At 47.6% G+C, this 21,919-nt stretch overlaps 1 protein-coding gene across 1 annotated transcript in view; it reads right to left on the reverse strand.

The window, feature by feature from the left end:
* LOC119954158 (Down syndrome cell adhesion molecule-like protein 1 homolog) overlaps window positions 1-21,919 on the reverse strand; it is a 636,717-nt gene that overhangs the window by 103,447 nt on the left and 511,351 nt on the right. The window contains exons 19-20 of the mRNA XM_038779115.1: window positions 14,940-15,095; window positions 4,071-4,210 (exon numbers count right to left, since the gene is read on the reverse strand). Of these exons, the coding sequence (XP_038635043.1) occupies window positions 4,071-4,210; window positions 14,940-15,095 (296 nt within the window). The remainder of the gene's footprint in view (window positions 1-4,070; window positions 4,211-14,939; window positions 15,096-21,919) is intronic.

The raw sequence follows: 21,919 nt of genomic DNA on the forward strand, positions 1-21,919 counted from the left end.
CCTGGATCCCAGGCCAGAGATGAATTATGATGGGAGACGGATGTTGGGAATGTGGAGTGAAGGCTCGGCAGCAAGTGGGAAGGGCTGGCTCTCATGGGCCCACTCCTTACCTCTGTCTGAGTGCCTTTGAATGAAGGACCTCCCTGGGAGTCCCCTGCCGCACGGGTTTGCTGGTCGTTCTCCCGACAAGCCTGCAGCCCGTCATTGGGTCAATACCAAGCCGCGTGAGGGCCTCTATTGGTGGCGGGGCGAGAAGGACGTCCACAGGCTCACCACCATGGGTTTAATTGGAATGGAGGCAGGAAGGCAGTGGGGTCTCCTGTTGCTACCCTCCTCTTTAATTAAATGCCCCACAATATCAAACCCACCACAGGGGTGGGCACAAGATTCTTCCCCAATGGTTTCCATGCAGAGAACGGGAAAGTCTGGGTGAGGTCTGCATTCCTACAGCAAAAACATTGGTGAATAAAGAAAAATGGAAGCACGAGAATAGATTCCCACTCTAGACTCTGATTGTAGTCTATCAACATTCAACCTACATTTATATATCATTTTTAACAGAATAAGGCTGGTGCAGTGGTTAGCACTGCTGCCTCATGGCACCGAGGACCCGGGTTCAATCCCGGCCCTAGGTCACTGTCCATGTGTAATTTGCACATTCATAGAATCATAGAATTTACAGTGTAGAAGGAGGCCATTCGGCCCATCGAGTCTGCACCGGCCCTTGAAAAGAGCACCCTACCTAAACCCACACCTCCACCCTATCCCCGTAACCCAGTAACCCCACCTAACCTTTTTGGACACTAAGAGCAATTTATCGCGGCCAATCCACCTAGCCTGCACGTCTTTGGACTGTGGGAGGAAACCGGAGCACCCGGAGGAAACCCACGCAGACACGGGGAGAACGTGCAGACTCCGCACAGACAGTGACCCAAGCCGGGACCCTGGAGCTGTGAAGCAACTGTGCTAACCACTGTGCTACAGTGCTCTCCCTGTGACTGTGTGGGTCTCACCCCCACAACCCAAAGATGTGCAGGTTAGGTGGATTGGCCACGCTAAATTGCCCCTTAATTGGCAAAAAAATGAATTGGGTACTCTAAGTTTATTTAAAAAAATCTTTAACAGAATAAAATATCTCAAGGCACTTCACCAGAGCTAACCAGACAAAAGTTGACACCATGCCAGAAAAGGAGACATTTGGTCAGGTAACCAATCACTTGGTTAACGAAGTACCTTTTAGGGATCATCCGAAGGAAAATCCAGAGTTTAGGGCCAAGATGGCTCAAAGCAATGCCCCCAATGATGGTACAGGCATTGCATGGGCAATGCCAGAGGAAAAGGACTAGTTGTTCTGCCATAAAGTATTTGATAAAGTTTCAACACTGAATACAGTATGTTGCTAATGTTAACAGGTAATGCTGTGGTGAATAACTCTTTCACACCAGGGAAGGGTTTCAATTTTCCAAATAGTTCTTTGCACTAGAAACGCACTACATTATTCCCTGGGACGAATGGGAACAGAATTAGGTTTTTACAGGCTGGATTCCCCACTCCCTTGTCCCAGAATGGGTAGAGATCTCTTAACCGTCACAGCGAGCTTTGCGACGGATGAACAGATGCCACACTTGAGGTCTCCGCATCCACGTTTAACCTCGTTCTGCACAGCTCAGCTGGGCAACCTATAACAACTCTCGGACGGGGCACTTTGCCAAGTGAAAAATGCCTCAGTAAATATCGCCATACTCTGCCTGCATAACCCAGATTCAGAAACATCAGTCATCAATCACAGAAGAGTGTCCGGGTTGTTGAAATAGCGTTGATGAGTCACTGATAAATGAGCATACGGCCATACTACACTTACTGAAGCACTCACAGGGGAAAGCAAAACATTTGCATTACAAAGGCTGCTCATCGATAATTAGCACATCATTATTTGCACAATAATATACCACAGCATGATAAGGAGGTGGTTAACAATTTAACCATTCAATTTCAAATTTACTCTCAAATTTTTCTGTGGACTTTTTTATTGTTGCATATTTTGAATTTTGCTGGGAGTTGTCCTGCACACTATCTGTAGGTTTTTTTCTCATGGATAAAGTAACACGGCGATAGACAATGCCTCAGATGTCCCAGTAAGAAATGGTAAGACGAAAGGTTAGTGACTCAATGGTGAAGATTAGGCGACCAAGGAAGACCCGTATTGGAGGAAACCAAAGATTGAAAACAGCGAGAAAGTCAAAGAAGATTTAGATCTGTATGATGACTCCTTTCATGAACACAGCAAGTCCCAAAGAGCTTTAATAATAAACTTTATTATTGTCAGAAGTAGGCTTCCATTAACACTGCAATGAAGTTACTGTGAAAAGCCCCTAGTCGCCACATTCCGGCGCCTGTTCGGGTACACAGAGGGAAAATTCAGAATGCCCAATTCACCTAACAAGCACGTCTTTCGGGACTTGTGGGAGGAAACCGGAGCGCCCGGAGGAAACCTACGCAGTCACGGGGAGAACATGAGAGACTCCGCACAGACAGTGATCCAAGCCAGGAATCGAACCCGGGTCCCTGACGCTTTGAAGCAACAGTGCTAGCATGCCGCCCAGCTGATAAAATGTTTTAGGAGAGTTTCTGCAGGAAATGCAGCAGCCTTTTTGAACATAGCAAGCCCCCAGAAACTGCAATGACCAGGTGATCTGTTTTTTTTAACGATGTTAGTCGAGGGATGAATGTTGGCCAGGAAGCCAGGGATAACTGCCCTACTCTTCTGCAAAATAGCACCTCGGGCAGACAGGGTCGCAATTTAATAGACAATGGCACCCCCAACAGTGCACCAGTCCCTCAGTACGGCACAGGAGTGCCATCATGGAATTGTGTGCTGAAGGCTGTGCAGTGGGACTTGAACCCACAACCTTCTGCCTCAGAGGAGAGAACACGACCCATCGGGGCACAGCTGACACACAAGAGGAGTTAAACGAAGAGGTGGTGATTAGCAAAACCTGTGGATTGGAAGAGGAAAAGGCAGTGAGTTCCACAACTTTCAGATTCTTGGACGGAATGAATTAAATAGGAAACTAGTTGAAGGATCTTCCTTTCAACACAGTGAGATTTTTTTCCTTTACTCTTTCATGGGGTTTGGGCCTTGCTGGCAAGGCCAGTAGTCAATGCCCATGAAATTGAGTGGCTTGCTTGGCCCTTTCGGAAGGCAGTTAGGAGTCATCCACATGGCTGTGTGTCTGGAGTCACATGTAGGCCAGACTGGGTAAGGATGGCAGATTTCCATCCCTAAAGGACATTAGTGAACCAGATGGGTTTTTATGTGAATCAATGATAGTTTCATGGTCACTACTACTGAGACTAGCTTTATATTACAGATTTTGTTGAAATGAAGTGAACCTAAATTCCACCCATTGCCATTGTGGGATCTGAGCATTAACAGTCCATTAATCAGTAGTAAGTGGTAGTAAATACAGTACCACTATGCTATGGCCTAGCCTTATTGTAGGGAGAAAGAAGAAGACGTGGGATGGTAAGTTTGCAGCCTGGCAGGAACAAGAAAGCAAACTGAGGAGGAGCAGCAATAATGATGGCAGCTACAAAGTATAAATAAGAGAGACTGTGGGTGCATAGAGTTAGTATATCAGTGCAACCTGGCAGAAAGTGTAAGGGAGATGCCACAGGGCTGTCTCGTGCATTCAAGTCTTGTCCAATCTTGGGCTTTATATAAAGTCAAGGATTATTAAGGCTCTTTGCACGTGTGAAGACCCTGAGTTTGACAAAACCATTTGAGCTCCATTTCGGAAGAGACGAGGTAGTGAAATAGTTGAATGAGGACGAAGGGCTGGACATATGTGAGACAGTAAGGAACGGAGACTTGCAAAGATCCACTAAGGTTTTACAGAAGAATTAAAAGTTTCCCAGAGAGCATTTGATTCCTGCAATAACAGAACTTGTCAAGATGGAGTTTGACTGGAAGGTTGAAGGATTTTTAATCTCCTGGTGTCCTCGGGGCACATTGTTAACATTTAAATGTAACGGATGGGGAATGGGGTGGTGGAGAACTTGCCACTCACCGGCTGCCCTGACCCGGGGCTCGAACAAAAGATGGTGTATTTGCGGATGATTCCATTTGGTTTGGTAGGGGGGAGCCATGCCACCACCACGCTGCTGGCTGAAGAGGGGACTGCTTTGATTCCCGCAGGAGGTCCTGGAACTGAATTAAAGAACAGACATTGCGTGAAATAAAGAACAGCTGCTTTAATAACGTTTAGTCAAGCTGCTTATTAATTCCTAGAACACAGAACAGCGTGTGCTGCAAAAGTAGGCCTTTACAAATCCAAAAGATATCATCAAACCCCCAAAACAAATTGAAAAACCTGTTTGCCGAAGTTCTTATTGATTACTACTTGTTTGCACAGAGGCTGAAACAAGCATTTCATTATGTAAAAATCTGAAAGAAAATGTGATGAATATCTATATCTCATAGAGGGCAAGGAAAATCCCATTTTAAAAATATGTTACAGAACTCTGATTGTCCTTGTACATAAAATGAACATTAACCTATCGAATAAACCTCTGGGTAGTTACACCGTGAGTAATCCTTACAAAGGAACTGCAAAAGGAAATTCAGGCCCTATTTCACTATCCAGTTACATCACAGCTGATCCGTATCTCAATTCTCTTTTTAATAAGACGCTGTTTTTGAAAGATTGAAACTTTACGGGAACTTGTAGGTACCAAATCAGTCAAACATCTACTCATGTATTTGCCCAATCTTTATAGTGTCACAAGTAGGCTTACATTAACACTGCAATGAAGTTACTGTGAAAATCCCCTGGAACAGAGAACATACAGTGCAGATAGTGGCCATTTGGCCCATCGAGTCTGCATTGACCCACTTAAGCCCTCACTTCCACCCTATCCCCGTAACCCAATAACCCTTCCTAACCTTTTTGGTCACTAAGGGTAATTTATCATGGCCAATCCACCTACCCTAGTCGCCACACTCCGGCGCCTGTTCAGGTACACTGAGGGAGAATTCAGAATGTCCAATTCACATAACAAGCACATCTTTTGGATCTTGTGGGGGGGAAACCGGGGCACCTGGAGGAAACACATGCAGACACGGGGAGAACGTGCACAAACAGCAATCCAAGCCGGGGATCGAACCCGGGTCCCTGGCGCTGCGAATCACCAGTGCTAACCACTGTGCTAGTGTGCCGCCCTTCATCTGATGTATTTTTTGTTTTTTGTTTTTAATGTAGAGAACCCAATTATTTTTTCCAATTAAGGGGCAATTCAGCATGGCCAATCCACCTAACCTGCACATCTTTGGGTTGTGGGGGTGAAACCCACGCAGACACGGGGAGAATGTGCAAACTCCAAACGGACAGTGATCCAGGGTCGGGATTCGAACCCGGGTCCTCAGCGCCGTAGGCAGCAATGCTAACCACTGTGCCACTGTGCTGCCCTTTTCATCTGATGTATGATCAGGAAATAACCTTACTAGAAGGCCCTCTTGCACAGTACAAGGTGACCAGGGTTAACTGCCACTCTTCAGGACAGGATACGGCAAACGTAAATGAAATCTAGGGCTAATGCTGTAGAAACAGCAGGTGTTTTGTCTCTTTGACCTGGCCTCAAGGTACAGCCCAGATTGAAGGTTTGAAACCTCCTGCAGCCTCCTGGCTGCAATCAACAGACTCTGTAAAATTGTCCATGGCGTATGTAGTTGGATAGTTTTAATCAAACTCTCAGACTACATTGATCCACAACGTAAAACCTCCCTCACTAACCACAAGCTGGCAATTGCCCTCACTGACCATGGGATGGCCGGTGTTAGATCATAAAATTTACAGTGCAGAAGGAGGCCATTCAGCCCATCGAGTCTGCACAAGCCTATGGAAAGATCACCCTATCCAAGCCCACACCTCCACCCGATCCCCGTAAAGCAGTAACACCATCTAACCTTTTTGGACACAGAGGGGCAATTTATCATGGCCAATCCACCTAACCTTCACATCTTTGGACTGTGGGAGGAAGCCAGAACACCCGGAGGAAACCCACACAGACACGGGGAGAACGTGCAGACTCCGTACAGAGTGACCCAAGCCGGGAATCGAACCTGGGACCCTGGAGCTGTGAAGCAACGGTGCTACCCACTGTGCGGCCATGCCGCCGTTGAAATGGAATATGTTAGATGAGGCTGTGGAAGTTCCTCTTCCGTGGTGGAAGCTGAGACGCATCATTAGGTCAGGATAAAGTTGCTATTTTGACCTAACTGCGATGAATCTGGGAGTGTTTAACGTTGACAGTTGACATTTCTGCATTGGAGCCATCACATTGGTTAGTACAACATTCATTTTATTTTTAAAATCTCTTTTGAAAAATCATGGTACCTGTTTGCAAATATGGAAATGTCATGGCTAATATTTATCCCTCAACCATCATCAAACAATTTTTAAAAATGTTATCGGGTAATTTTCTTACTTGCGGTGCGCTAATTGTTGCCAAATTTCTAGATGCCATCTGTACTTGTCTTTGAACCTTTGTATTTGGGACATCTTCAGGTTGTGATGGGTGCCACGTAGGGTGGGCAATAAATGCACCAGCTACATTCCATTAAAAAATTCAAGTTCTTTCTTTCCCCTAATAAGCTGGGGTTGGGGGTTTCCGCCCACTCCCCCACCCCCACGGCGTGATTTGAAGTGGTGAAGGCGGCCCACTGTTGGCCAGCGACAGGATCTTTCAGTGCTGGAGCTGTCACTGAGGCTCCCCGCTGTTCGCATGCAGAAGATCTCTCCGGCAGGAACAGCCAGGAAATCCCCACTCCAGGATATTTATTTTTAGCATTTCTTCACAGGCACCTTTTTACCCTTTTTTGGGGAATAGCGGGAGTTTGGGAGTGGGTGGGGAGTGGGATTCCCAAGCAGATTTTCAGCCCATTGAACCGTGTTATGAACTCTCCTTCCATGGTCAACAAGTCCTGATGAAGGACTTGAGCCCAGAAGCTTGTGGTCCAAGGGTAGGGATGCTACCACTGCACCGCATTGTATCCAGTCTGGAAATTGACAAAACAGGAGTAACTTTGAAGGTTGTTGGTGATACCAAGCTAACATAGAATGCTCTATCCATTGTTTAGAATCCCGACAGTGCAGAAGGAGGCCATTTGGCCCATCAAGCCTGCACCGACCCTCTGAAAGAGCACCCTAGCCAGTCCCACTCCCCCCACCCTATCCCTGTAACCCCACCTAACCTGCACATCTTTGGACACTAAGGGGCAATTTATAATATTCAATCCACCTAACCTGCACATCTTTGGACACTAAGAGGCAATTTACGATATTCAGTCCACCTAACCTGCACATCTTTGGACTATGGGAAGAAACCGGAGCACCTGGAGGAAACCTACACAGGTACGGGGAGAACTTGCAAACTCCACACCATCACTCAAGGCCGGAATCGAACCCGGGGGAGGCAGCAGTGCTAACCATTGTGCCGCTGTGCCGACATAATCGGTGCAAGGCTCGCTGTAGCCTTGGTACTTTTTCTTTTCTTGCACAACTCTTAGAATTAGTTACCCAAACTTTCCTTGAGCCTTCTCACTTGAACACGTTTGTTAGCCTTCCTGATTATCACTGGCTTTCAGTTCAGTTAATAGATTGGAGATAGAGTGGGTGTGGTGTAAATCCTGCATCTGCACAGTGAGTAGGTGGGCTTCAGGTGGCACTTTGGTTTTCTTTGGATCCAGTAGGTCGGGTTGAACTGCAATCTGGGTAACTTGAGGTCGGAATGTGTTGCCATCTGCTAGCTCACCATTCACCCAGGCAGCACAATCTCTCATCTCTCTCTCGCTGTGATAACTACCTGAGCCTTTACTGAATTAATGCTACAAATCTGAAATTTAAAAAAAAAATTAATTTAGAGTACCCAATGATTTTTTTCCAATTAAGGGGCAATTTAATCCACCTAACCTGCACATCTTTTGGGTTGTGGGGGGTGAGACCCACACAGACACGGGGAGTATGTGCAAACTCCACACGGACAGTGGCCCTGGGCCGGGCTCGAACCCGGGTCCTCAGCGTTGCGAGGCAGCAGTGCTAACCACTGCGCCACCGCGCCACCCTGTGGAGGTTGTATCCAAAGGTCACGTCCACATTCACTTCCGGAATCGTTGCAGTTCCAGGCTGCTTGCGTGCACGTTCTCCCCATGTCTGCGTGGGTCTCACCCCCACACCCCAAAGATGTGCAGGGTAGCTGGATTGGCCATGTTAAAATTGCCCCTATAATTGGAAAAAATGATTTGGGTACTCTAAATTTTTTTAAAAATATATATTTTTTAAAATTTAGAATACCCAATTGATTTTTTCCATTTAAGGGGCAATTTAGGGTGGCCAATCCACCTAGTTTGCACATTTTTGGGTTGTGGGGGTGAAACACACGCAAACACAGGGAGAATGTGCAAACTCCACATCCCCAGAGCCAGGATCGAACCTGTGACCTTGGCACCGTGAGGCTGCAGTGCTAACCCACTGCGCCACTGTGCTGCCCTGGGTACTCTAAATTTTAAAAAAAGAAGTATAAACCAGACAGCTTAAGAAAGATTTTGGTGGTGTGGGAGGTTGCGGGGGGTGGGGGGTGGGGGGTGGGGGAGTGGGGGGATGGGGGGGGCGTGAAGAAGGGGGGCACTGTCACTTTAAGTGGTCTAATAATTAATAAGAAAATGACAGATGACGAGACAGCAGCGAACATCATTTCCAGACAGGCCGCTCAAATCCTACCTCCCAGAGTTTTGTTAGATATTGAATTCTGAGAAGCTTACAGGTATTAATGAATGGGGGAGGGGAGGCTGGGAGGAGACGACAGGAGAGAAGATGTTGGAGGCAGCTGAGTGCTTAAGCCTCCATTTTTCAGCATTACATCCTTAATGTGAAAGCATTATGACTGGACCAATAAAGATAAATTCTAATATTTAAAACTACCAGGGGCTACATCACCACAATTTAATCCATGTTCAAAGTTAATCCACATTCTTTGCACCTGTTTAGAATGACAGGGTTCAAATCAGAACCTATGTATGTAGATTAATCTGTGACAAAGCCCCTTAGGCCTTGAGCACAAATCCTTTATTTCTTCATAAAAATTGCATACGTGAAGCACCACTTATTTGATTTCAAACTTCAGGCTATTCTATTTACAGCACGAGCTACAGATTTTATGTGAAATATTCAAACGATAAATTACTGAATAATTGAGCCTACATTATGGCTGCCAGGAGATGTGGCTCGAATCATTGGCAGCGGCCATTTTTTAGTGACAATTATACAGCAGTTCATATGTGTTCTACTCCTGACTAATGGCCATAATTTTTGTGTGTATCTGGATTGGGGCAGCTGCCTTAAGGGGGGCCTTCGCACTTACTGCATGCCCAGCAAACCACCGCTCAAGAGGGAGGACTGATAGTGCCCGTGGCAGCCTCGAGCTTGGAAGAGACTCTAACTTCTCTTGCAACGTAATCGGTGGGTAACCCCACAGCAGCATCTCGCATCGATCTCCAGCTTCTAGCATGGGAAAAATGTCCCAAAGCACGTCAAGGAGGCGAAGTGGTGGCAGGGGTAGACTGAGAGAGGTTTGGGTGTTTTAACCTGTTTACGTGCTGCATTCAGCAGCTGCTTGAGTTCTCCATCGTTGAGTATCATCAGAATGGACACAAAAACCGGAAGTTTAAAGCGTTGTCGACTTCCATGTTAAAATATATCACGTCCAAAAATCTCAATCCTGGACTCGTTCAATGCCCTTGCTCGTCCTTGACATTGTTGGCTTCCCATTGCCCAAAGTCGTTCATTCAAAATCTCCATCCTCGTTTAAACATCCCTTCACTTCACTCTACCTCAGTTGTCATGGACCGGCACCCTGTAACACTCTCCCTAAATCCCACCATGTTGCCACTGATTGAAAGGAAAGTGCTTGCATTTAGCATTGTGCTTTACGTGTCACTAGGATTCTTCAAAGCATTTTACAGCCATCGAAGTGCTTATGAAATAAGTTGTCAACATTGGGAAATTTGGGCAGCACGGTGGCACAGTGGTTAGCATTGCTGCCTACAGTGCTGAGGACCTGGGTCCGGATCCCGGCCTTGGGTTACTGTCCGTGTGGAGTTTGCACATTCTCCCCGTGTCTGCGTGGGTTTCACCCCCACAACCCAAAGCAGGGTAGCATGGTGGTTAGCATAAATGCTTCACAGCTCCAGGGTCCCAGGTTCGATTCCCGGCTGGGTCACTGTCTGTGTGGAGTCTGCACGTCCTCCCCCTGTGTGCGTGGGTCTCCTCCGGGTGCTCCGGTTTCCTCCCACAGTCCAAAGATGTGCGGGTTAGGTGGATTGGCCATGCTAAATTGCCCGTAGTGTCCTAATAAAAGTAAGGTTAAGGGGGGGGTTGTTGGGTTACGGGTATAGGGTGGATACGTGGGTTGAGTAGGGTGATCATGGCTCGGCACAACATTGAGGGCCGAAGGGCCTGTTCTGTGCTGTACTGTTCTATGTGCAGGATAGGTGGATTGGCCACGCTAAATTGCCCCTTCATTGGAAAAAAAAATTGGGTACTCTAAATTTATTAAAAAAAACACTGGAAAATTCAGCCACCAATTTGAACACAGCAAGGCCCCATGAAGTAAATCAGCCGAGAGTCTGTTTTACATGTTACCTGACAGAGAAATTCTCTCGCCCTTCTTTGAATAGTGACATGGGAACTTTTGCATCCGATCGCGAGAGAAAATGGAACCCAACTCGCCTCTGACAGCACAGCACTCCCTTGGAACTGCACTGCAGCGCTAACCCGGATTGCGAGCCTCAGCAGAAACATATTTGTTCTTGCTTTCAGTTGTCCCTCTTGGTCTACCCCTGCCACCGCTTCACCTTTCGGATGTGCTTTGAGACATTTCCCCTGTGCTAAAAGCTGGAGGACGATGCAAGATAGCTGCTACAAGAGAGGTTGGAGTCTCTTCAATACTCGAGGCTGCTGCAGGCATTATCAGCCCTTTCTCTTGTGCGGTGGTTTGCTGGCAATGTACTAAGTGCAAAGGGTCCCCCTTAAGGCAGCTGCCCCAATCCAGGTGCACAATAATAACAGAAACCCTTGAGGGGGCTCAACTGCACCACTGATTTACGGCTTAAAGGCCGACGGGGAGCGTGCAAACCCCAGTTCATACATTAATATGCATTTATTTCCCCAAAAGGATTAAACGCGCCTGAAATCAAAATGTGACAGAGTAATTTGTATTCTAGAAGTGATTAAATACATTAATGATTACCCAGAGAACTTGGATTCTCTTTTGAATTAGGAAATAAAAATCCTTCTATTAACTTTTAAGCAAAAAAGGATTAGTTAATGAAAAAATATGCAAATACGTGGGGCCCACAGAATTAAAAAAAACACAGATGCCGATTCCGCTTTGCGGGAGAAACTGGGTCATCCAGTTGACTTGGCAGAATTCCATCAGGATTTACTATCCACTGCAATCAAGGAACAATTAATAACCTTGGAGGTGGCATGTTATAATGGATCTGAACATGATAGGATTTGTTCTGGCATGAACTGAAGCCTTAATTTCAGACTGCAGTCTATAATTAGGTACATTTTAATTTTAAATCACTTCATCGGTCGAAAGCCAGACTCGCTGGACAAATAACGTTGCAGCCACGTCCGCCTCGAGTCAGTGCCTCAACACGTCTGCTGTCCAATTACAATTTTTGTTTTAAAACCCTCAGCGCCACCTGGCAAAGCTGCACTACATTCCGGTTCTTGGTGACATCCCTAAAGTCTCAGAGCAGTCACGGAGTAATGCAGAGGGGCCAAATTCAAAATGGCTGATGGCCAACATAATGCTCTCGCTCAGCACATCTTTCTGCCTCGTCTGAATTTCAGGCTGCTTAATTACCTTGTAATATATTTTTACGTTTCCAATCTTTCCTTCCCCTATTTAATTGGTACTTAGACCACCAACTGTAGGATTGGTTGCATTTAACAAGGTCCTTTTTAAAATATTCATTACCAGAATGCCAGCATTTATTGCCTCTTCGTAGTGACTTTTCCAATGAGAAATGGCTGAGTGACAGGCTCGGCCACCTTAGAGTCAACCGTGCTCCTGCAAGACTGGGGTCACACATCCCTGGCTAATACCCACTGAACAGCATTAATAAATCAGCTCCTTGGGTACTTTAACGAATGCAACCTGTTACTTCTAAATTATAAAAGAGCCTGCAAATTAAATCGCCTGCTCTGGTGGAATTTTGAAGTGGGTTTCTGTTGGATTATTAATGCAGTCGAACTCCTCCACAGCCATTCACACTACTGTACCCCTATCAGTGCAGCGATGCCACTCAGGGCATCCTCCCTCAGTGAAGGTACACTGATCTCCATCATTAAACCAATGATCTTCTTCAGCCAGTCGGATAGCATTATTCAGCTGAGGGGCGATTGAGCAAATTAAATCAAGATGTCAGAGTACTGTTGTTAAGCATGGCTCATTTCTTTCAATTGTGCGGAAGCATTTACTTTAAAAGTGCTGTCCGCCAGCGCTTGCCGTGAGAGTCCAGTTGGCTTGGAGGGTTGTCGGGCCTCCTGCTCATGTGGAAATGAGCCGGCAGCCATTTTCCCTGCTGGTTGTGGGCACCGTGACCAATCTGGTTGGTTATTTGGTGGGGCAAATGTAATCTATGCACATCAGAAAGCCCGATTCCCAACGCGCTGTTAAAGGAGCTGAAGCTCGGGTTCGTAAATGCTAGACTGACCCACGTACTCAGTGAAATTTGGCAGCTTCTCAGTACAGTTTTTAATTCAAGCCAACACAATCAGAAACACGTCGTTTCAGTCGTTCCTCTCTTGGTTGAACAGTGTGCATCTGAAAGGCCGGGTTGATTTTCCTAATATGCTACAGCAGTGCAGTTGGGGGGGGGTGGGGGAGGGGGCGTTGGCAGTGAAGGGGATAACAGTGTGGCAGCTGTTCACTTGCTCAGTGCCAGGCTTGTTAAAGTTCCAACAGGATCTTAAGATGGGAAACTACCCATAATATAGTGCACCCCACCCTCCTCCAGAACATTGCAGATGGTCTCCTAACTCACATCCAGTCCTGCAGGCTTTCAGGCGCGTCCTAAAAGAGAGAGATCAATAGGCAGAGGATTTTAGGGAAGAAACTCCAGAGTTTATCGTCTAGGCGGATGACGGCATGGCCACCAGTGGTGAAGTTACCAAAACTGGAGATTTTATTTACGGGATATGGATGTCACTGGCTAGGCCAGCATTTATTGTCCATCCCTTGAGGGCGATCCCTTGAGAGGCTGGTGGGGAGCTGCCTCATTGAACCGCTGCAGTCCATGTGGTGAAGGTACGCCCACAGTGTTGTCAAGGAGGGGGGTTCCAGGATTTTGACAGTGAAGGAACGGCGATTTCGTTTCCAAGTCAGGGAGGTGAGTGACTTGGAGGGGAACCTCTAAGTGGTGGGGTTCCCATGTGTCTGCTGACAATGTCCTTCTAGATGGCAGTGGTTTGGAAGGTGCTGCCGAAGGAGGCTTTGGTGAGCATGAGAGGTTACAGAATTGGAGGAGATCAGAAATCTTGGAGGATTGTGTGGCTGGAGAAGGTTAGGGGGGTTGGGAGAGACGCAGCCATGGAGAGATTTGAAATCAATGATGAGAATTTTAAAATCAAAGTGTTTCTCAACTGATGCCAAATCCTATGATGCCAATACAACACCATTACAGATGTGAAGCATTGATTAGTAGAGGCTATTGTCCACCCATTAGCACTTTGCGTTGCGCCCCCTCACCAGTGATCTTCAAATGGACAGCGATGGCCATTTAAAAAATGGATTGTCAGTGATCTCTATCGGGGTCAGGAGCAATGCTCTTCCACCAAACAAAATTGATGCAGGCGACTCTCAACCCTCCGAGGCTGTTACCTCGCCACCTCCAACCTCCTTGAATCAACCAGAGTCCTGTATTGAGCTACAGCTACTTGGTTGTGTTGTACTGATGTGTTATTCAGAAAGCAGCTCGCTGATGGAACCCTGAGGCCGCCCCGCCGTAAAACCCATATGGACATTTTGCCGGCAATACCAGGAGCACATCTTGAACATTCTCCCCACACCCCATCATTATCTGCCAAAAAACAAACAACTGGGCCACAATATGTACAGAAGATGAAAATTAATATGCATGAGTTGAGCAATGGAAGGGTTTTATTTAACGGCTTTCTACTTAACGGCAGCAGTGGCGTTCCCTTTTATTGAGAAGGAGCCAAGACCCAAAAGTCAGGAGCACGGCAGCACAAGTGGATAGCACTGTGGCTTCACAGCGCCAGGGGTCCCAGATTCGATTCCCTGTTGGGTCACTGTCTGTGCGGAGTCTGCACGTTCTCCCCGTGTCTGCGTGGGTTTCCTCCGGGTGCTCCGGTTTCCTCCCACAGTCCAAAGATGTGCAGGTAAGGCCATGATAAATTGCCCTTAGTGACCAAAAAAGGGTAGGCAGGGTTATTGGGTTACGGGGTGAGGGTGGAAGTGAGGGCTTTAGTGGGTGGTGCAGACTCGATGGGCCGAATGGCCTCCTTCTGCATTGTATGTTCTATATCATTGCGGTTGAAAAGAATAGGCGAAAAGGCAAGAAAAATCAAGGTGATGGTAAACATTAAAGTTTCAAGACAAGCAGGTTCTCATCTTACTAAAAGACTAAATTAGAAATGATGAATATATTAACCGGGGTCAACGAGTGGCAATTTTGGCCGCCAATGAAGCCAACAATTATTGCTATGCCAGTCAAATTGTTGTTGGTCTTATCCATGTCGTGCCGCTGAATACTCGGTCAGCACCACTATACCCTGCCACGCAAAACCTGACGCGAGAAAGTCTTTAAACTTCGACAGAGGGAGAGAGAGAAAAAGAAAGGTTCTCACTGTCTTCTTTCGTCTGTGTGTAGAGCACCAAACTGCGAACGCCATCTCCCGCCTGTGTGAAGGCCAGCACCTGCACGCTGTAATTGGTGAATTTCTCCAATCCCTTCAGTTCCACGCGGTTCTCCATGGTTGTGATATTCTGCATGGCTCCCCAGTCTAGATCAAAACACAAAAGGAGAATTGGATTGGATGGGCGGCAATGGAACAAGGGGGAGCTTTGTGGGGTTCAGCTGGCACAGGAGGTTGGAGGCCACTCTTTGACTTCTGGAACTAGGGTGCGGAGCCAAGGGCTTTTGGGACGGAAATGTTCCTTATCCACCATCTGTGAGGGTTCCACGTGAGATGAGATTGGGAATAGCCAATCCAGGTCAGCTCGCAAAACTGACATTCGTTGGTGCAAGTTGGCTGTTGTGAGAAATGGCAAAAGCGCAAAAGGAGGCACTTTTATTTAATTGTGACTGAGAAATGAGGGCAGATTAAAGGAAGCTTTACTCTAATACCTAACATGAATTGAGAGTAATTTGACATTGACACTGGCTACTTGAAATAAGAAATGCTCCATTCCTCAGCGTCTCACACACATCACACATTGTACACACATCGCACACACCCACACACATATCACACATTGTACACACATCACACACACACACATCACACATTGTACACACATACACACACAATCACACACACTATACACACATCGCACACACACATATACACACACATCACACACATATACACACATTCACATATTACACACACTGTACACACATCACACACACATATACACACACACATAATACACATCACACATTGTACACACATCACACACACACATCACACACACATATAGACACACATCACACATCACACATTGTACACACATCACACACACATCACACACACATCACACACACAATCACACACACACATCTCACACACACACACATACACTGTACACACATCACACACACACACATCACACTCACATCACACACACATCACACACACACATACACACATCACACACACAGTGTACACACATCACACACCCTGTACACACATCACACGCACACACATCACACACATATATACACACACATCACACACACATACACACATCACATACACATCACACACACACATCACACACACTGTACACACATCACACACACACATATACACACACATCACACACACACATCACACACACACATCACACACACAGTGTACACACATCACACACCCTGTACACACATCACACGCACACACATCACACACATATATACACACACATCACACACACATACACACATCACATACACATCACACACACACATCACACACACTGTACACACATCACACACATATACACACACATCACACACACATACACACATCACACACACTGTACACACATCACACACATATACACACACATCGCACGCACATACACACATTACACACACACATACACACACACATACACACATCACACACACTGTACACACATCACACACACATACACACACACACATCACACATTGTACACACATCACACACACATCACACACACTGTACACACATCACACACACACATATACACACACATCACACATCACACACACACATCACACACACACATCACACACACACATCACACACACACACATAACAGACACTGTACACACATCACACACACACATATACACACACATCACACACACATACACACACACATCACACACACACAGTGTACACACATCACACACACTGTACACACATCACACATCATACACACATCACACACATATATACACACACATCACACACACTGTACACACATCACACACACACATATACACACACATCGCACACACATACACACATTACACACACACGTTACACACACACATACACACATCACACACACTGTACACACATCACACACTGTACACACATCACACACACTGTACACACATCACACACACACATATACACACACATCACACACACACATCACACACACATCACGCACACATCACACACACAATCACACACACATACACACATCACACACACACATCACACACAAACATCACAAACACATATACACACACATCACACACACATATACACACACATCACACATACACACATTGTACACACACATCACACATACACACATCACATACATACACACATTGTACACACATCACACACACACATTGTACACACATCACACACACACATACACACACACGTCACACACAGACATCACACAACACACACATCACACACACATACACACATCGCACACATTGCACACACATTGTACACACATCAGACACATGATGTGTTAGGCAGGTTGGTTTGACGTTGACTGCAACTGGATGCAGGGAAGCTAGAAACAAACGTCTAACACCGGAGATGATCCAACACTGTTTTATTTAAACTATGGACGGTTGTACATGTTCAGCTGTGGGTTGACACTCTACTAATCCTACTGACGACCTCTTACTGGCTCGACCAGACTTACTAGCTACCACATGGCAATAATGTCCACTGACTTGTGCACTCTGAGTGTCTCAGTGTCTGGGTCCCGAAAAGAGCGGGAGTCTTAATGCCCTGTGGGCTTTATACTGGTGGTGTCTTGTCTGGTGATTGGTTGTTCTGTGTTGTTTGTTCATTGGTCATCCTATGTGTCAATCACTGCCTGTCTGCATCTCATTATATACATGAGTGGATATTATGACATCTCCCCCTTTTTTAAAAATAAGTTATGGAATGTGAAGATATATACATGCCTGACTATGTACAAGTGGTGAGTTAATGAACATATGTACATGGGAAGGTGTCTATTGTGCAGATACAGTGCAAACTGAACAAAATTTACAAAAGTAAAGTCTATAAATTCAGTCATTGAGGCGGGCGACGAATTCTGGTCGATCGCCGCAGAGGTGGAGCAGGAGACGCCGGCACTTGGACAGGCGGGATTGCTGGCATTGCGGCGGTGTCATGGACTGGCGGGATCACTGGCATTGCGGCGGTGTCATGGTCTGGCGGGATCACTGTCAGATCGGTGTCCTCGTGGCAGGAAACGTCCAGAGGAGGCATGATAGCCGGCAGAGCAATGCGGTTAGTTGGTGGGCGAGGAATTCTCCGCAGCGCCCTCCTGTTGAGCCGGAGAATGGAGCCGTCAGCCATTTGAACAATGAAAGACCTCGGGGCGGCCTTCCTGACAACAACAGCTGGGGCCGACCAACCTCCCTCAGGCAACTGGACGCAAACAACATCTGCTGGAGCCAGCGCAGGCTGATCCGTGGCATGAGCATCATACGTGATCTTCTGCTGGTCCCTGGACCGATGTACCTTTTGCAGCACGGTGAGGTGGTCAAGGTCTGGAATATGAATGGCTGGAACAGTCGTCCTCAGGTTGCGGTTCATGAGCATCTGCGCCGGAGACAGGCCAGTCGACAGAGGGGCCGCCCTGTAGGCCAGCAGCGCCAAGTTGAAATCGGATGCTGAGTCGGCAGCCTTGCACAGCAACCGCTTGACGATATGGACCCCTTTCTAGGCCTTCCCGTTTGATTGCGGGTAATGGGGACTGGAAGTGATGTGTCTGAAGTTCTTGGATCGTGCAAAATCGGACCGCTCCTGGCTGTAAAAACTTGGACCATTGTCACTCATTACTGTGAGTGGTATCCCGTGCCTGGCAAACGTCTCTCTGCAGGCTTTGATGACGGACCTAGACGTGAGGTCCGACAATTTCACCACTTCCGGGTAGCTGGAGAAGTAGTCGGCCAAGAGCACGTAATCACACCCATTGGTGTGAAAGAGGTCTATCCCCACTTTAGACCGTGGAGAGATCACAATCTCGTGCTGTTGCAGTGTTTCTTTGGGCTGAGCCGGCTGAAACTTCCGGCAGGTCGGGCAGTTGAGGACCGTGTCAGCAATGTCCTGGTTGATACCCGGCCAATAAACCCCCTCCTGCGCTCTGCGTCGACATTTTTCGACCCCAAGGTGACCCTCATGGTTCTGCCCGAGCACCATAGCTCGCATGCTTTGAGGAATGACAATCCTGTCCAGTTTAGGAAGGATTCCCTCAATGACCGTTAACTCGTCCTTAACATTAAAGAACTGGAGACACTGCCCCTTTTGCCAGCCATGGGCGAGGTGTTGCATCACGCGCTGCAGTAGAGTATCCGTGGCAGTTTCTTCACATTTTTGGACCACACGTTCATCAGTGGCTGGTAGGTTGCTGGAGATGCGGAGCTGCGGAGGTGGCTGGATGTTTTCCATGTCGCTGGATGGCCGCTTGCTGGTCTTTGCAGATTCACTCGAGGTAGGTTTGGCAGGATTAATACAGTAGCACTCTGGTACCATGATGTGTTAGGCAGGTTGGTTCGACGTTGACTGCAACTGGATGCAGGGAAGCTAGAAATAAATGTCTAACACCGGAGATGATCCAACACTGTTTTATTTAACTCTGAACTACTGTATATGTTCAGCTGTGGGTTGACACTCTACTAATCCTAGACCTCATACTGGTTCGACCAGACTTACTAGCTACCACATGGCAATAATGTCCACTGACTTGTGCACTCTGACTGTCTCAGTGTCTGGGTCCCGAAAAGAGCGGGAGTCTTAATGCCCTGTGGGCTTTATAGTGGTGGTGTCCTGTCTGGTGATTGGTTGTTCTGTGTTGTGTGTTCATTGGTTATCCTATGTGTCAATCACTGCCTGTCTGCATCTCATTATATACATGAGTGGATATTATGACAACACAAACACCACACACATTGTACATACACCACACACATTGTACATACACCACACACATTGTACATACATCACACACATTGTACATACATAACATACACATCACACACACGCCACACACATCACACATGCACACATCACACACATTGTAAACATCACACACACATTGCACACACATCAGACACACATATGCACACATATCACACACATTACACACGCATCACACACATCACATACACATCACCCACACTGCACACACATCACACACACATCACATACGCCTCACACACATTGCACACACACACCACACACATCACAAACACACACCACACCCATCACACACACACACATCAGCACACATTACACACACACATATCACACACACATTGCACACACATCACATACACATCACACACAGATATCAACACACATCACATACACACATAACACACACATTACACACACATCACACGCCACACACACACATCACATAATTCATACACATAAAACACACACAATCACACACACAATCGCACACACTTCAAGCCACTGCGCATGGGCGGATCCGGCGGCGCCCAGTTCGCGCCTGGATCGGCAGCTGGAGCGGCGTGAACCACTCCAGCACCGTGCTGGCCCCCTGTAGGGGCCAGAATTAGTCCTGGGAGTGGCCCATTCACGCCGTCGTAAAACGCGACGGTGTTTACGGCGGCGTGGACGCTCTGCCGCGGGATGGGAGAATCCCGCCCCACATCCCGACACACACATACATTACACACACATCACACAGACACACATGCAGATATTATACGCACACATCATACACACACACATTACACGCACACCGACATCACACACACATCCCACAGACATGCACACACAGTTGCACAGTCACATACATATCACACAGGCACACCAAACCACATGACACACATACCAACATCACACAGACACACCGCACCGACACACCACACAGACACACCGCACCGACACACCACACAGACACACCACACCGACACATCACACCGACACACCACACAGACACACCGCACCGACACACCACACAGACACACCGCACAGACACACCGCACAGACACACCGCACCGACACACCACACAGACACACCGCACCGACACACCACACAGACACACCGCACCGACACACCACACAGACACACCGCACCGACACACCACACAGACACACCACACAGACACACCACACAGACACACCGCACCGACACACCACACCGACACACCGCACCGACACACCACACCGACACACCACACAGACACACCACACAGACACACCACACAGACACACCACACAGACACACCACACCGACACACCACACCGACACACCACACAGACACACCACACAGACACACCGCACAGACACACCGCACCGACACTCCACACAGACACACCACACAGACACACCACACAGACACACCGCACAGACACACCGCACCGACACACCGCACCGACACACCGCACCGACACACCACACCGACACACCACACAGACACACCACACCGACACACCACACCGACACACCACACAGACACACCACACAGACACACCGCACAGACACACCGCACCGACACTCCACACAGACACACCACACCGACACACCACACCGACACACCACACAGACACACCACACAGACACACCGCACAGACACACCACACAGACACACCGCACCGACACTCCACACAGACACACCGCACAGACACTCCACACAGACACACCACACCGACACACCACACAGACACACCACACCGACACACCACACAGACACACCACACCGACACACCACACCGACACACCGCACCGACACACCACACAGACACACCACACAGACACACCACACAGACACACCACACAGACACACCACAGACACACCGCACAGACACACCGCACAGACACACCGCACAGACACACCGCACAGACACACCGCACCGACACACCACACAGACACACCGCACAGACACACCGCACCGACACACCACACAGACACACCGCACCGACACACCACACAGACACACCACACAGACACACCGCACAGACACACCGCACAGACACACCGCACCGACACTCCACACAGACACACCACACAGACACACCACACAGACACACCACACAGACACACCACACAGACACACCGCACAGACACACCGCACAGACACACCACACCGAC

This window comes from Scyliorhinus canicula, chromosome 19 (assembly GCF_902713615.1).
Source record: "Scyliorhinus canicula chromosome 19, sScyCan1.1, whole genome shotgun sequence".
NCBI lineage: Eukaryota > Metazoa > Chordata > Chondrichthyes > Carcharhiniformes > Scyliorhinidae > Scyliorhinus > Scyliorhinus canicula.